The sequence below is a fragment of the Meriones unguiculatus genome, chromosome 11, assembly GCF_030254825.1.
Source record: "Meriones unguiculatus strain TT.TT164.6M chromosome 11, Bangor_MerUng_6.1, whole genome shotgun sequence".
In the NCBI taxonomy this organism is placed as follows: Eukaryota; Metazoa; Chordata; class Mammalia; order Rodentia; family Muridae; genus Meriones; species Meriones unguiculatus.
In genome coordinates, this window is record NC_083359.1 from 64,718,746 (window position 1) to 64,737,351 (window position 18,606).

The 18,606-nt window shown below is 34.1% G+C and overlaps 1 protein-coding gene across 3 annotated transcripts in view; it reads right to left on the bottom strand.

Annotated features, from left to right (window-relative positions):
* Cdc73 (cell division cycle 73) overlaps window positions 1–18,606 on the bottom strand; it is a 133,725-nt gene that overhangs the window by 23,095 nt on the left and 92,024 nt on the right. Inside the window, exons 14-16 of one of the 3 annotated variants that reach the window (XM_060364411.1) lie at window positions 8,860–9,021; window positions 6,539–6,639; window positions 158–299 (exon numbers count right to left, since the gene is read on the bottom strand). In XM_060364411.1, the coding sequence (XP_060220394.1) occupies window positions 158–299; window positions 6,539–6,639; window positions 8,860–9,021 (405 nt within the window). Of the gene's footprint in view, window positions 1–157; window positions 300–973; window positions 1,341–6,538; window positions 6,640–8,859; window positions 9,022–18,606 lie in introns of those variants that run through there. The other 2 variants (XM_060364412.1, XM_060364413.1) reach the window with 2 other exon arrangements.

Sequence of the window (18,606 nt, forward strand, 5' to 3'; positions counted from 1 at the left end):
ATCAAAGTTTTTATCAATTATTATGTTGGCTTCAAATCAATGTTTAAAGCAAGGAATTACAGGACATAGCTCATCACTTTAAAGGTTTTAAATTCTGATTTAAAAAATAGCATTAATATAAAGCTTTATGTGACTATATTTTCAGAAACATAATTACCTATCCAATGTTTCCCAAAAACGTAAGAAAACTGGTCTATCCAAATGACGCTTATGATAGCTCAGTTCTAATACTGTTACATCCCATTTTTGCACATTTGGATCTAGGCGAACTTCATCATATTTGAGATGAAAGGCTTTAACTATATGGAGAACAAGGAGGAAAAAAGGAGAACTCTTATTAAAATTATACCCAAAATTATGGAAATATATGTTGAACGAAAAAATATATAAACACAAATAAAAAACAAACAAATATTCCAATCTTTCTAGTACCAACTGAATCTACCTTAACATTATAACCAGTGATCTTTGAAACAGCTGTGCAGTAGTACTATAGTACCATCTGAAACACTCAAAGTCAACAAACAGTGAGGGCTGAAAGAAGTTACCTACTGGAGAGTGAAATACTAAATAAACTAAGATAAAATTCATGACTCAGTGAAAGATTAAAAACAAATTCAAATACAGTATGGTAGGGGCAGTACAGTATCATAGAGACACAAAAGAAATCTTTTCACAAGCCATGAATTAAAAAAAGGATTGCTTACGCAACAATGTTTAACTTAAGACTTAAAGAAAAAAACAAGCAAGCAATGAACAAAGTGACAGGATCATCAAGAGAATGCTCAAAGAGAAAATAGTTTAGTCTTAGAAATGAAATGTAAAAGAACTTAAATATGTAAAGTAGCAAAGATAAGGAAGAAAAAGATTAAGATCATAAGCATTCAGAGTACTACTGGCCTTAGAAGCCCAAAACAGTCTAAAATTCCAGTGATTCAGAAAATCATTATAAAATATTTGCAGATTAAAAAACTGGGGAGGCGGTTTTTTAATTGGGTAGAAGAAACACAGCCAGAATGACAAATACTTGTGAAATTACTAGGGGAGTAAAAACTAACATGACTCAAATGCTGGCAGATTTTTGTCAGCATGACACAAGTTCGGGTAATCCAGAAAGGGGAACCTTTACTGAGGAAAATCCATCAGATTAGCTTGGAGACAAGTGTGTGGGAGCATTTTCTTGATTAATGACTGATGTGGGAGGACCCAGTCCAGTGCGGGCAGTGCCATCCCTGGTTAGGCTGAGCAAGCCACGAAAAGCAAGCCAGGAAGAAGCTTTCCTCCACAGTTCCTACCTCTGCTCCAGCTTGGTTTCTGTCCCGATTTCCCTCAATAGTGAACTGCAATCAGGACACAGAAGTCAAATAAACCCCTTCCTCCCCCACGGACATTTTGGTCATAGTATTTATCACAACAATAAAAAGCAAAATATACCATTCAGTTTAAAAAAAAATGATAGGCAAGAAAAAAAACAATCACGAAAAGAAGATAGCTAGCATTTAGTTAAATACATTATTTATATAAAGTGAACTATTCTATGCAGTAAGAGTACAGTGGTGACAATAAACTCTCCATCCTCACAGAATATATAATCTAGTAGCCAGTAAGCAGATAAGTATGCAATGTGCAAAGAATGGAAGTGAGGAAAATGAAGCACTACACAGAGACACCAACAATATGTAAGGAGTTACTGTGGACAAGGCACACAGGGAAGGCTTCTGGAGGAGTGATCTACAAGTAGGAAGCTGAAAACTATGTGCTGCAAAGAAACAATATAAATGTTCAGACTGAAAAAACAAAATTGTTTCTAGAGTCCTCACATGGAATGCCTTATAAATAAATAATCTTTGGGTAGATGATGGGCTAGATAAAACATATATGAATTTTATTCCAAAAGTGATAGATACTATAAAAGATCAAGAAAGTGAAATGCATGATTTTCAACACTAAAAGATAATTCAAGAGCTAAAACAAATGAAAAAAATATTATCTTCCTTTTCCATACCCTGATAAAACTTGGGTCATCATAGATGGTTAATTATTACATTTATAGCCAGTGTTTGATGAACGGAGGTTTGTTTTGTAAACACATATGTAAAATGCTGTTTTCTTCAACTTTTTCTTTTTATAACTGCATAACTGTTACTATCACCATCATTACCTGTTGTCAGGGTTTCCTACAGAGAAAACAAGTGACTTTAAAAAAAAAATTATGATTGTAACCTTGTAACTGCTTGTTTCATTGCATATTGGTGTTTTTGTTTTTCTTGAGCTAAGATCTCATTTATGTAGCCCAGTCTGACCCAAATTCACAGCAATCTTCCTAGCTCAGCTTCTCAAATACCATGATTATAGACATGAGACACCATGTCTAGCTCACACACTAGCTTGTGACATTAATAACTAATCAAGGTTCAATTCCTCAAAAAGTTTAAATGAATAGATGGAAGGAACAATAAATATTATTTAAAAGCCATTTTCTTTAAAAAATAAAATTTACCATATAATATTTAATTAAAACAACCCATTCAGGGATTCTGTTATAGACTTGAAAACCCCACTTTCAAAATGTGTTATATAAGTAAACACTTCTTGACCTTTTTTAAAATTATGAATTAGAGAATTAAATATAAATTAAAATTTCTAAATACTTTTCAATCTGCTTATTCCATCCTTAGTTTTCTAATCCATTAACTGTTTTTACTTTAAACTGATGCTTAAACTACATATGAAGGGGCTGTGTAGAAGGCTCAGTCAATAAAGTGTCTGCCACAGGAGCCTGGGTACTTGAGTCTGTGGATCCCCTACACTCACATAAAAATTAGGCCCTAGTACCTTGGGTCTATAGTCCCAAAGTTGGGGGACAGAGAAAGGCAAGTTCCTTGAAGCTCACTGATGAGCCATTCTAACAACAATGATGGTCGGTTCAACAAGAACTCGTCTTAGAAAATAAAGTTGGGCTCAATAAAGATCAATAAAGATGGCTCAATAGTTTGAGGCACTTACTGCACAGGCCTGACAACTGAGTTTGATCACTGGAACCCTCAGTGGACAGAGAGAACATACTCTCTAAGAGAAGCTCCCAACTTCATGAGTCACAGACTTTGTGGGAACATAGATACACGTACCCATTCTCTGTCTCTACCACTCATATACAAAGTATATTCATTCATTCTTTCTCTCTCTGTGTTTCTCCCTGTCTGTCTCTCACACACACACTAATTAAAACAAAACAAAACAAAAAAGCAAGAGTGGTAAATAAATTGACTGATGCCAAATATCTGTCCTCTACCTACAAATACCCTCACACGTACATGTGTGTGCCCACCTAAGCATACACATACATATTACATACTAAATACATATTAAAAGTTACATTTAAATAAAATAATCTGAACCCTTAAATCCTATATCTCTTTAATAATTAATATATTCTTACTTAAGACTATCATGGAAAAAAAAAAACCCTGAGGAATGGGGCTGTACAGATGGCATGGTGGTCAAGAGCACTAACAGCTCTTTCAGAGGACCTGGGTTCTATTCCCAGTACCCACATGGCAACTCATGAACACCTGTAAATTTCAGCTCGGTGGAATCCAATGCCCTCTATTGGCCTCCATGGTATAAGGCACACATGTGGTATGTGTACCAATACACATTAAAAATAAATAAATACTTTCCCCGGGGTCCGAGGATTGTTCAATGTTCCTGAATAAACTGCATTGAAAAAATTAAAAAAATAAATAAATAAATAAATAAATAGGCCTTGAGATCATGCAAAAAGTCTAGGATTCAATTCCACCATTTCAAAAATGGAGGGGAAAAAGGGAATTTTAAACAACAAATGTGTATAATTGCTCAGCTACTTAAAACAAAATATTTTATGCTACAAATTAAAATTTATTATACTTTTAAAAGGTTTTTAGTTTATATTAAAAATATACTATGTTTAATACATTTTGATTGTATCATAATTATGTAGCACTAAGTCAGTTTTTTCTATAGCCCATGAAAATACCCCCAGACTCTGAGGTTTCTCTTGTGCTATACTATGTGCATTATGATATAGAAAAGAGTGGGACTAATAAAACCTAAGAAAAGCACTGTGGTTTTTAATTTATCAACTTGAAACACCCTAGAATCTCCTGAAAAGAGAGTTGCACTAAGGCATTTTCTACACTGGGGTGGCCTGTAAGCATGTCTACGGCAGAGTTCATTACTAAGTTACCTGGTGTGGGAGGAGCCAGCCCACTACAAGCAACACTATTCCCTGACAACAGGTCCTAAACTCTATCAAGAGTAGAACATCTACGATGAGCAAAAGCAAGCAAGCAAGTGAACATGAATGCATGAATTTTTCTCTGCTCGTGACTATGATGTGATTTGGCTAGTTAAACGAAGGTTCGGTCTTGATCTCCCCATAATGAAGAACTGTTACCTGAAATTATAAACTGAAATAAACATATTTTCCCCTAAGCTGCCTTTTTTTAAAAAAGTATTTTATTACAACAACACAAATGAAACTAGGACACGCACTAAGAACTAAGTTAAGGTAGGAATAAAAGTTTAGGTGAAGAGGGTAAGACAATTAACTGAAATCACTTGAAACAGACTAATATTTCAATAGAACATTACCAAGTATTTATCAGGTAGTAAGACAGTCCTACAATTCTGAATTAAGAGATATAACTTTTATAAAGTGGGTAAGAGATAAAAACTGAAAAGGTGAGTCTAGAGTGAGTTCTAGGACAGCCAAAGCAACTCAGAGAAATCCTATCCTGATAAACAAAAAATAAATAGATATAAGTAAACAAAATAAAACAAACAAACAAAAACCTAAAAGTGTAAGATTTTCTTAACAGGGTATTCAGAACTTAAAATGTATGGCTGAAAGCCAGAAAGAAAAAAAAAAAAACTACAAAACAAAACAAAACAGAAAACCCTTGAGATCAAATGAAAACAAGCACTTTGAAAAGTATTTGAAAACAAGCACTTTGAAAGGCAAGAAATGGAGGTCAAGACTATCCAATAATGAGAGGTGGGAAAACAACTTTAACGAAGCAGCCACACTGTAGTGGATTGAGACCTAAGTACAAAGTTATTGGAGATAATTTTTTTCAAAGAGTAATTTCAAAAAAGAAGGTGTGAGATCAAGTCAATGGTTTAGTTTGTGATTTCTTTAAATATGGAAGGAGAACACTTCTAATCATTCCCAGAAAAGAGCCAGTACAAAACAACAATGAAGAGAAAGACTATGTAGAAGAAAATCAATGACTATATCTTTATCTTCCTTGGAAGAATAATCTCAACAATAGAAAAAAGTACATTATATTTCTAATAAAATTAAGTCTTTATATCTTGAAGATAACCTAATAATTTTTAAACAGTCAACAAGAAAAAACAAAAAACAAAAAACAGGTACTTGCAATCATTAATACTTTCATTAAATTTCAATTCTCTCTGTATATTTTACTTTCTTTTTTGCCTAACCCTTGTATTACTTAGAAATGACATAAAGAACTATCATAAGAACAGTAATATAATTTATCTTTGAAAATAAACTGAGATTAAAAACAAATTATTAAAACTTTAATTTTAGGAGAGAATGGGATTACCAACAAAAATGGGTTGCTAACATGTCTGGATTGCATAATAGTATAATTTATATTCACAGTAACTTGCCAATGATTAAGTACCTGTTTTATGAGAATGATTTTTATTAACTTTACTAACATTAATATTTTATTTGGGCCCCATCTAAATAGCAGTTGGACTATCCCTTCTACCGAGTAGACTACATAATCTACTGTATCAATTTATCTAGATGTATGTTCAACAGGAATTTTAATCTATATAATTCATTCATAGACTATTTATTGAAAGTCTCCATGTGTCTAGCATTCTTTTATGCTGAGAACGCAAAGCTGAATAAATGAATAAAGAGCTGCTCCTACTGTGGTAGTTGCATTCCTGCCAGGCAAGACTTCCAGTAAAATAACAAAAATTAGAAGCTGCCAAGAAACAAGCTCTATTAAGGATTCTCCAAAGACAGAACATTTGAACTGAGAGAGCTGAAGGAAGAGAAAGGCCACTCTAGGTAACCATCCCAGATGGGGTAGCTGATAAATGTACTAGACATTTTAATTAGTGCTATACATATATAGGTCAACCTATATAAAACTTAATTATTATTTGATATATGCAGTTACAGAAATATCACAGTAAAATCATTAATTCATACAATGTACATTACATAAAGCTAATTATCAATCTTAATAAAAATGTACAGGAAAGCTGAACTATTAATGATGTAAATAACCTAAAATACTTAGCAATGTATCATATAGGTAACACTCATTTTTTATAAACCACATAGAAAATGTTAATGTATTTTTGGCTTTAAAAATACAGGTGGCTAAAGGTTTTTATTGTTACTGAATGGCAATCCTTTAATACATTTATATGCAAGGTGACTAAATATGGTTCTTTCTCTTAAAAACCCTATGCTGAATAAGCAGTGAATTTATGAGAATCTTACTTTTAGCAAATATGTCAACTGGTGATCCATCAGGTAGAAGCCATGGCCAACCTTTGAACTGCCAAGCAGGACCTTGCACAAAAACAGCTACAACCCGATCCCTACAAACAGAAAGGAGGAAGTGGGAGAGAAAAGAAAAATATTTCAAACTCCAGTTTGTACTGCTGCAAATCCTTAAAAAACGGGTATTGTAATTATTCATATGACAGTCTTCCCAGCAGTGCTCTCAGTGAAATAAACATGATCAACTTGAATTTTTAGTATGTTGTTAGGATATAAATCTCTGAGTCCTATACTGCACACACACACACACACACACACACTTATCCACCCCAATCCCCTTACCTAAGTCTTCTGGAAATAGTTGCAAACACAATAATATATTTTCTGATCATCTTTGTAATCTTTTTTTCTTCCCTCAAGTAAAGAGTATACTTACAGATTGAAATAGGGATCAGCAGCTGATTAACTGAACAAAATAGTTTTAAATGGAAGTTATTCAAAATTTAAATGCATATTAAGTATTTAAATTTAATCAAAACATTAAATTATAGGAACTCTTTCCGGCCATTTTATGAAAATCCAAGACTTATTTTCTTCTGGTCCTCAGGAAGAAATCTAAGTATAAAAAAATCTTAACTGTTCTAATATTTCCAAGCTTTAGACAACTATTTTATTTACCCTAAATGTTAGTTTCATTTTTAAAGGAACTCGTTTTCTCAGCTATACAAACTAGTTTTCCAAGAAAGAACAGATCTCTTTTTAGGTCCTCATATTTCATTTTTTACACAATATGTAATTAAAAATTATGTTAAGTACTGCCATAAAAAATTTTAGCACATAAGAGTATGCAACAAAACAATGATGGTTAGTAACCATTACTAATATTTGCTAAAGTATTTACTATATGAGAGGGCTGTTTTAAACATATTACAAATTAATCATATTAATATATTTCTTCTTCTAAACACGTCCCACTTTCAGATGAGGAGACAAATACATGGGTGTGTTAGAGAACTACTAAAAGAAGGCAAAGGAAGAGATGGAGGAAAGAGAGGGAAGGTTGGGCACTGGATACAAAGTTTCATTTAAAAACTGATGAACAGAGCTGGAGAGATGGCTCAGAGGTTAAGAACACTTGCTGTTCTTCTGAAGGTCCTGAGTTCGGTTCCCAGCAACCACATGGTGGCTCATAACCATCTATAGTAAGATCTGGTGTGCAGGCAGAATGTTGTATAAATAATAAATAAAATCTTTAAAAAAAACCTGATACATAAAGATAATAATCACCTTAGTATTATATTGCAAATGGGCTGCCCTTTTAAAAGGTCTTCAGAATGCCCAAAGATATTCATACTACACATTAATAGTCATTTTCTTAGATGACAACTCTATACATCTAACAAAACAACCAATTACTTTGATCAAGAGAAAGACCTGTTGTAAGCCAGTTATAGAATTAGTGCCAATACTCACAGTTTTCAGAAGGTTGAAGCAAAGGGACTGCTGAGAGTAACACACACACACACACACACACACACACACACACACACACAGAGAGAGAGAGAGAGAGAGAGAGAGAGAGAGAGAGAGAGAGAGAGAGAGACCTAGCAAAGTCACTGAGAAAAACAGCAAACTTAAAATTCTTAAGTCTTCTCCAAGCTTCTACAGCTAAAATTAAATTATAAATAAAAATATTTCCTTCTGTGGACTATCTACCCCAAACTTTCAAAAAAAAAAAAAATTCTTCAATAGCACAACACACTAATAAATAAATTAAATGTAACAGTTGTAAGAGTAAGATATTAATAGAATGTCAGCATTACTATGTCCAAATTAGATAATATGGATTAACACATTATCAAAGATAATCTCTATTTAAAACCCATTATAAACTGATAGTTAATTACATCATTAAAAAAAAAATGGCCAGACGTAGTGGCACATACCTTTAATACCAGCACTCAGGAGGAAGAAGCAGGGGGATCTCTGAGATCCAGGTCAACCTTGCCTACAGAGCAAGTTCTAGGATAGCCAGGACTACACAGAGAAATCTTATCTTGAAAAATCAAGAGGGGTGTAGGTGACAAGATGGCTCAGCACTTAAAGGTGCTTGCTACCAAACCTGGCAACCTGAGTTTGATCCAGTTCCTATATGGTAGAGAGAAAAACAACTTCTGCAAGTTGTTCTGACTCCGCAATCACACAATAGCATACTCACACATACAAAATAAATATTCAAAAACCATTTAGAAATAAAACATTAATATAGAGAGAATGGGGGAAGAAAGAGAAGGAAAAGAAAGGAGAGAGGGTCTCACCAGTCTTGAGGCATAAGTTTCAGGGGCTGGTCTACTACTCTGTAAGGTACTGTGACACTAACTGCTGTGCCCCCTGGCTGCATCTGGTCCTTTCTTCTTTGTATTAGTGTTTCATTTTCCCGTTGACAACCCTGTTTCTTCTTTTCATCTGATGGGACAAATCTTCAGAAAAGTAGAGAAAAAAGTACACAATATGATGAACTAGACAAATACATTTTCAAATAATTTTGAAATGTTAATATTTTAAGCTTAAATGTCTGTCTTTATGTGTAGCTCTTAATATTGGTGAGCATGGTTATTTACTTTTATACCAAAAGATGCGGTATTTCATGTGTGTCCTGCATATATGTATACACAATTTGCATTCACGGTGAACACTTAGTAGATTTAACAATAATTTGATTTCTCAAATGCTATTAATTAGAGGAAAACATGATGATAAATCCAAAGGTCATTTAAAAGGAAGATGCTTGTGTGGTTAGATAGGATTTTCACTGGGTGATTCAATTTATCCTGAAATTTCATGAGGCACTTTTTAAAAAATACTACTACACTTTTATGTTTCAGAAAAATTAGAAAACAACATCTAAATTCTGTGCTACTTTTAAGATTTTAAAGTAGAAAAATCAGCATATATCCTATCTGTTCTAATAATACTACTATATACACACATCTATGTATATACACATATATAATCATATAGTATTTATCAACTCTGTGTGGTTCAATTTTCTACTATATCCTCCCCTCAAAATATATACTATAAAATGACATTCTGAAAAGATACTACCATTCTAGAACCTGACAGTGATTTATTAGCTATAATGGTTAGCATATTAACTGTCAACTAAATTTAGAGCTGTATGAAAACACTCTTGTGGATGTGTCTATGAGGTGAATTTAGAAAGGTTTAACTGAAGGAAGATCAACCTGGAATGTGGACACCATGATCCCAAACGTTGGGGCACAGGACTGAATAAAAGAAAAAAGAGTAAGAGGAGCAGCAGCATTTATTTCTGCTTCCTGACTTCAGATGGAACTGTCATGTTCCTGCTGCCATGGCTTTTCTACCATGGCAGACTATACCCCTGATTGTTAGCCAAAAGGAACCGAGGATGCTTTTTTAGTGGAGTGTTCTGTCAGAGACTGCAAATGCTAATATGGAAGCATCAAAAAACACTCTGATACACAGGATTGGTCCTGGCTTAGCCCCTCTAATTAGATTAGGAAATACAATCACTGCACTGAGAGTATGTGCTTCTAAAGTGTAGAAAAGATGAAAGGGTAAAGGCTAAAAAGGAATGCAGAAGTCTATACTTGGTGGGGTTCCTTGAGCTTTTTCATAAAGAAATTAATGTAATTGGGTGGTCATGAAAGGTTCTGGACTTGACAACAGCAGCAGTACAGAACTGTCTGAACTGACTTGACTTCACAGTCACTAATCACTTGCTCCTTGGAATAAAATATTATTTAAAATTGCTCTATTTATATACTGTTGGAAACAATTCTAAATTAAAAGAAACAACAAACTCCCTCTAATAAATCTGCATGTACAAGTGCAACATATTATCTTGACTTCATATTTCAGACACACAAAACAGAGTTCTTTCCAGCAAGACTAAACTGCTTTTCTTTGCCTCAGTTTATACCTATCTGAAGTTAAAAATGTTCAAATTTTTAAATACTGCATTATTCTTTTTGAATTCTGAAATGTTCTAAAAACACTGGTTGCTTCAGTTTTAGTTCAGAGCAACTCATATAATTCAGTTTCAAAAATAACTAAATTTTTAACATTTTAATTAAAATTTAAAAATTTGCATGAAGGGGAAGTTGGGATCAGGAAGGAAGGAGGGAGGGGTTTATGGGGGGATACAAAATGAATAAAGTGTAACTAATAAAAGTTAAAAAAAATTTAAATTAAAAATTTAACAGGAGTGTTCTTCTCTGTTAACAGTACAAAATCACTCTATTTCAAAATACGTTCAGCCTTTGATTCAGTTGATAATATAACAATACACTTTAAGACCTCTTCTAAAGTTTACTGGAACGATGAATATGCCACCTGTTCATCAACTGAAGGTCATCAAACCTAACGGGCACTAAAGTCAAGAAGACACACTCTATCATACCACTAACGAAAAGTAACAATTACCAATTAAAACAACACTTTAATAATGCTGCATATAATTTCAAATCCATTATCCCTCTACTGTAATTGGCTACTTCTCCTAACTCACTATAATGTTTGATGTTGAGATAGAAATATTTTTATATGTGTCAAGAACAAAAAGTAGCAGAGCTTCACCTACAGTACAGGTTCTCTTAGGTATCAGCTAACCATCTCTATAGAGCCATCAAATAATTACAACAGAAGTTTGCAATCGTTCCTCTCATAAAGTGGAACTTAGTGTATTTCTGTGCATATAACATTGGCCTAAAATTTACAGTCAAATGTAAATTAATTTTAATTCATCCTAGAGCATGTTCATTAAAAAACTGTTAATCTATTTGTTATCTTGTGAACCTTCAATTAGTCAACTCCTATCACTTTTCTCTTAATAATCACTTTATATTTACATCAACATACGCTGGTTTGCCATGGTCATATAGGACATAATCTCTTATTAAAAATGTTTAGTGAAAAATATAAGTTGTATCAGAGTTTCTACCAAGCCTTGACAACTCAAAGAAACCATAAATTTTAGGGTATATTCTAACTGCTGCACCAATATTAAGTCATAACACATTAAGTTTACATTAGATCAATAAAGTACATTGATCTAACATTCTACCCAATTACACAAACACTATGACCAAAGTGCTACATATTACAGTACTATTAATTTACTCTAAATTACTACTTATCAACCTATCATCTATTAAATTGCCCTCATGCCTTAGAAGTACCAATTAATGACAGCAATGGCTAGGTGGGAGATAATTTTCTCAAGGAAAGTAAGGCAAAAGTCAATCCTTTACATTATACCAAAGTCTTAACCAAGTAAACAAATAGTGTTTCCTTTCTATGCCTCTCTTTGCCTAAGTAGTTTAATTATATGGCACATCTAGAGAGACAGTACATCAGACATTTAAATATGAGAAATCTTTGATCTCCTCATCTGCCAAGCTTTAAATTTGTTCCTAGGGAACAAGTATTTAATTGACTGAAGTATTTAATTCTAAATTTAAACCATGTATATTTTATTAAGTTTATTTTCTTTCTTTTTTGTTTTAAGATTTATTTATTATTTATACAGTGTTCTGCCTGCATGTGTGTCGGCAAGCCAGAAGAGGGCACCAGATTTCATTATAGCTGGTTAGGAGCCACCATGTGGTTGCTGGGACTGGACTCAGAAACTTTGGAAGAGCAGCCAGTGCTCTTAACCTCTGAGCCAGCTCTCCAGCCCCAAGTTTATTTTCTTTATTCAAAGTGGTATTATTTATAATTTTAAACTGACTTTATTTTAAAAGAAATAGCAATTTTGCTAATTTATCATCTCTCAACTGTCACTTTAGACATGTTTATATCAACTAGCTCACTGCTCTACAGCATATTTGTGAATATTGGATAACTGAAAAACCAATCTGAAAGATTTATTTAGTTAGAATTATGTTATTTGAGATTTGTGATGCTGAATACTGATGATTATCAACTGAACATGATATAGAATGACCTAAAAAAATAAGCCACCCAGCAAGCTTGCCAGATTGGGTTATCACCTAGTTAGCTTCAGCTTTCAAGTGGACACAGCCCTGAATTATTTGGGGGAGTTTCAACTGGGGTACTGACCAATCAGACTGGCCTAACTGAACTCAGAGGATCCAGCCCACTGTGGACAAATACAATACCTAAACAGAGGGTCCTGTGCTGTGTAAAGCTAGCTGAGCAGAAGCTAGGAGGCAGCCCACTAACAGCAGTCTTCCAAAGTTTCTGCTTTCAAGTTCCTGCCCTGCTTGAGTTTCTTACCCCGAGTTCTCCAATGATGGACTATAAACTGTAAGATAAGATAAAGCCTGCTGTCTTCAATCTGACTTTGGTCAGTGGTGTTTAAACAGAACAACAGAAAGCAAATAAGGACAGGTTAATTTGAGGTTGGAAGGTCCACACTAAGTGTGGGTAGCAACAGTTCACGGGCTGGGTCCCAAGTGAAAGGAAAATGCAAGTAGTTTTCTTTCCCTCTCTCCTCCCTCCCCCCTCTCTCTCACTCTACCACCACGCACCCCCCCTTCCCCAGCTGCAGTTAAACTGTGATCAGATCACTTATGTTCCCAGGGCAAGATTTCTCTGCTAGATAAATTTGTTTTTGGTCAACTTGACATAAACTAGAGTCATCCAGAAGAGGAAACTTCAACTGTGAAAATGCCTCCATCAGATGATGTGTGGAGACATTTTCGTGAATAATGACTGATGTGGAAGGTCCAGCCCAACGGGGAGGTGACACAATGAGTAGGCAGTCCTGGGTTGTATAAAAAGCATTTTGAAATATCCACAGGGAACAAGCCAGTGAACAGCACTCCTTCACAACTTTGACTTTGCTCCAATTTCTGCTGCTACGTTCCTGTCTTAAGTTCCTGCCCTTATTTTCCTTACTGCTGGATTGTGACTGGGACATTTAAGCCAAATAAACCCTTTCTTCCTGTAAGTTTGCTCTGGACAGTGTCTTATCACAGCAATAGAAAGCAAACTAGAAAAGCCTACCCCATCACGGTAGACTCTATCCTAACTTGTGAGAGGAAACAAAAACTCTTTTGACCTTAAGTTGCTGAGGTATTTTGTCACAGCCATAAGAAAACTAAGTAATAAAATACAACATTCTTGTGTGCTCTCAATTCCGTTCAAGAAGTATGATAATTATTCTTTATGGGCATTTTTAAGGCATTTTTAAATGTCCTGAGTTTACTAAAAAAATATGACTTTTAAAATTTTCTTCCTGTTTCTAGTATGACAGAATTCTTGGGTAAATAGAGCAATGCTTCAAAACAAAACAAAGTCCTAAAATGTATTAATAAAGTCTACAACAAAAAAAAAAAAAATCTTAAAGACATCGCTATCCTAAAGAACAACAGATAAAGAATGTTTGGGCAAAGATTAGGTAAAGAGGGGAACTCAAAAAAGTAGGAAAAACCTGAAAAGGTAGGCTTCAGTCAATGTCTTTCCTCAGACACTGAAAATCTCTAGGGCTAAGTTCACTGGTATAGCAAATTCTAATTTCCCTGCCCCAAGCCTGTTACTCCTATCCTAGTAATCAAAATAACTCAAAACTGTATTGACACCTACAACATTATATTCAAAGCCTACAGCTGAAATTTTAAATTTGTTAATAAATTGGTAATACTTTCAGGTGCTTATAAGGCTAATTTTTTCTGAAGTACTCCCACATTCAAAAGAATCTCAAAGTTCTATAGGAAAATAATCTTTTGAGAAATGAAGAATAATAAACGATAGGTTTAATCTAGGTAGGATGGAGCAAAACAAGATCTACACATACAAACACAGCAGATAAATTCATTGTTAAAATAATCACAGTAGATTTCATCAACAATGGATGGAGTAACATCACGAGATCACATTTAATGAGAGAAGGATAAGAAATGTATACTATTTTCCAATGCAAATGCACCATACTTGGCACTGACTGCAGTTGTTCAGAACAAGAACTGCCCTTGTCAGTTATAAGCCTGTTTTCATTCCCAGCAGTTACTGCCCAGGCCCAAGCAGTTTCCTTACAGGTATGTGTAGAAGAACATTTAGAGACTGCAAGGGGTATGTACCTTCTACTTATATTATCTTTTGAGCATTTCCTTGTGCAAGTTTTCCTCATGAAATTCTGCCTTCTGGGAACACCATCACAGCCAGAACAACATTTTCCATCTATACACTGTAAATTACCGTGCAGTCCACCATCCTTCTCTCAATCATGTTGACAGATAACACATGTTTTTTGAAACTTCTATAATATTACCTTCATTTTGTTAGGAGAATAAAGTTAGGATGTTAAAGGTTAAGCTGAATTATAGTTTCTGTTTCATTTATCATTGAAAGGCTAAAGGACAGAAAAAAATCCTTAGCTTCAGATAAAACCAAACAGAATCTATGCCAAGGTGAACTATGGACTACAGCCAGTATGGTAACTGCGTCAAGGAGGTTTCAATTATGCATTAATTGCATGGTGAAGCCTCCAGCTGACTTAATTGGTAGGAGACACGTCAACTGCAATGAGTCATTAAACAATGAAAAAAAAAAAACCGTTTTGAATTTGCTAGAAAAAAATGGACACAGTCTATCCTAAAAGTGTGGTCCATTTAATTGTCCGTCTTCTCTGTACTAAGGCTAATAAGAAAACTTAATATTTTGTTATCTTTTAATACTATAAATACTAGAGAAATCATATTAAGTTGACTATCGCACAAAAATGAGTTAGAAGGAGCTTTAAGGATCACTAACTCCAAAATTACAAAGACTAAAAAAATCCCCAGATCAAGTACAGTGCAGCCTCATGGGAACTATAATCGACACCTTAAACAATGAATTTAAACGAGATTTAGAACAAAATGAAACAAAAAGCCAGCACGGTGGCTCATACCTGTAATCCAAACACTCCGGGAGGCAGAGGCAGGAAAATCTCTGTGAGTTCGAGGCCAGTCTGATCTACAAAGTAAATTCAGGACAGACAATGCTACACAAAGAAACCCTGCTTGAACCCTCCACCACAAAAAAAGAGCTGAGATAAATACATGTTCGTCCTGAACTCATAAATATCAATACTCACACACACACAAATATGCTAAATTTTAGGTAAAGTCCTTATTTTCCCAAATTTTCCATTATGTTCTATCCTTCCATTTTCTTCATTTATTTTAATACTTGAAGTTTAGATTTAAACAGTATATCTATATTAGCTACAGAACATAACAAACCCAGGTCACTGAAGAATCCAAAATTTAGTTGAAAACGCTAGAAATACAAAAGCACACAGGCATGTGCTATTTCACAGACTATGAATAACAGAAAAACTGTATTTGCAGATTAATTAAAAGGTGCAAATGACACATTCCCACATATGGTCCCTCTCCTGTAATGTTCTCCTGAGTGGATCAAATTAGACATATTGTATATTCTTTCTAGACCACAGAATTGTAGAAAACAATAAACATCAACTATTTCTTTTCATTTAAAAAGCATTAAGAAAACTACATCCTCATTTATATCACATAATATATGAGAGGTGGTAGGCAAGGTGTTTACTGGTTGATAACTAATGCATTTAATTTGATTCTATCAAGCTGTCATTCATGTTTGCAAATATAACAAGATATTGTATTTTTCACTATACTAACAATATTACAATACAAAACTGAAACTGACTTTTTACATTAGTTGCTAGAAGAATTTTAACAGATACAAATAATGACCCCTGACAAACTACTATAAATATCATGTAAGCTTCTACAAAAGGTTGGACTTTCGATTTATCTATGAGCAGTGAGTTAGGTATTTCCTGAATGAACAAACTCAATATACACAGCAACCTTTCCAAATAAGTTATCATTAAATCGTAACCTCTTAACTTAGGCACCAAACAAAATGGGCTAAGTAAGGATTAGTACTTATTGATGATCTACTCCAAAACAATGACTCTATTCATCTCTAAACCAGAAAGTAGTGACATATCCTGCACTTTCTCCTCAGCCACAGTTTACACTTAAGAAATATACTGGTTCCTTATTGGTTAATGTACATCTGGAAAAGGTACACACATACATCATAGTATGCATATAACATATTCAATATAAAGTATGTGCTATAAACTTTCAGCTGCAACAATGTAGTGTATTGTAAAGTAACAGCCCTCTTACTGTCAGCAGCTAGAATATAAACAAGCAAAAAATGACAGCCAATTAAGGGTATGGATGTTGCCAGAAAAAGGTGCATACTTCTATGAGTTAGATTTTAGCATTTACCAAAAGGATTACAACCAGAATCTCAGAAGAAATGAACAATCAACGAGAGCATGAACTAAAAAAAAAGCTGTTTTCATTCAAACGGCAAGGAAATCCATCTGCCTTAACCTGATTCTATATAGTTAGGGTGAGGAGAAGGCCTATAGATAATTTGTCAGTCAAGGACCAACATCACTATGCTTTTAAATTTATATTATCCCGATGAGCCAGAAATCCTTAAGTGAAGAACTCAGTAATCAACTTAGGGTTGATAATGTGATGGCGTAATAGTTAACCATCCTTGGTCCCCAAATGATGGAACTAGTTGGGAACAATTAGGAGGTGTGGCCTTATTGGAGAAGGTGTATCACTGGGGACTGACTTTGAGGTTTCAAAAGAACCCTGCCATTCTCAGTGTGCTCTTTTCACCTCCTACTTGCAGATCAAGATGTGAGCTTTTAGCTTCCCTGCTACCATACAGTCATTTGCTCCACTAGCATAGATTCTAACCCCCTGGAACTATAACCAATGACACTCTTTCGTAAGTTGCCCTGCTCATGGTATTTTGTCATAGCAACAGAAAAATAACTAACACACATTCCATGTTGGTGCCTATAGAGATAAAGAGTGAGTATCCAGGTCCCTAGACATTATAGTTACAGATGGCTGTGAGCAGCTATGTAGGAGAATAAAGTAATCATGTGCCATGAAAGCAGATGGATGGACTATCTAGTGGAAGAAAAGGAAGGAGGAAGAAGCAAGGAGTACAATGCTAAAGGGAGAGGAACAAAAACAAAACATAAAAATGACATATACATATGAAAATGTCAATAATGAAATCCATTATTCTGTAGCTAAATTAAATATTTTCTTTTTATTTAAGGAATTAAAGATTAGAAAACTAAAGTCCAAACTTATGGAAACCATTAAGATTAAATCATCAAGTACCCAAAGCAATTATATCATGTGTAATTTCCATTTAATAGAAAAGCAAAAACCACTATTACTGTATAATAGTTCCACTGAATTTCCAGCCAGTGATTACAGCACTCTTCTTATCCTCTCAAACACTGTATATTGAGTTCTTCCATTTTCTTTCTCTTATATATGAAACTCCGTGAGAGAAGAAAAGTATCCTAAAGTTTTATGTCTCTTAGCTATATTTTGTGCAATGTGGAAAGTATTCTTCCTGCATCTTAACAGTAAGGCAGGAAGAAAAAAATATTTTAAAAATCTACCTCTTGCCATGCTGATTCCAATTAACTTATTACCACTATGAAATCACTTAGTCAGGCATCACCTTAAACCTTGTCACTTGAGAATTATCATAAAAACAATTTAAATCAATTTTATTTCTCTGTAATCCTAGCAGTTAGGAAACAAGAGTCTAGGCCAGCTCTGCTTACAAAGAAGGTTAAGGTCAGCCTGTACCTTTTCAAAACCCAAAATGAGAAACTCACAGTAATTAAGTAGGACACTTATTCATATTCACCAATATAAAGAAAAGTGCTAATAAAAATATATTACCAAGTACTTACAGTGTAAGAATGAAGTTGGTTGAAAAGGGTGAGATTTACTGTATATGCATTAACATAATGCATGTGTTTATTAAACAAATGTAGCATAAATGTGTATGTAGTCACTCTCAAAAGGATATGGGAAGAGGCTACTAAGTTTTTCAAAAAGCTAAGCACCTGTAAATTAAAATAGAACATATGTTTCATTTGTACTTTTTAAACTTTTATTTTTGCTTATGTCAATTGGCTATGTTACCCACAGGACCACATCATCCTGGGAGGGCGGTAC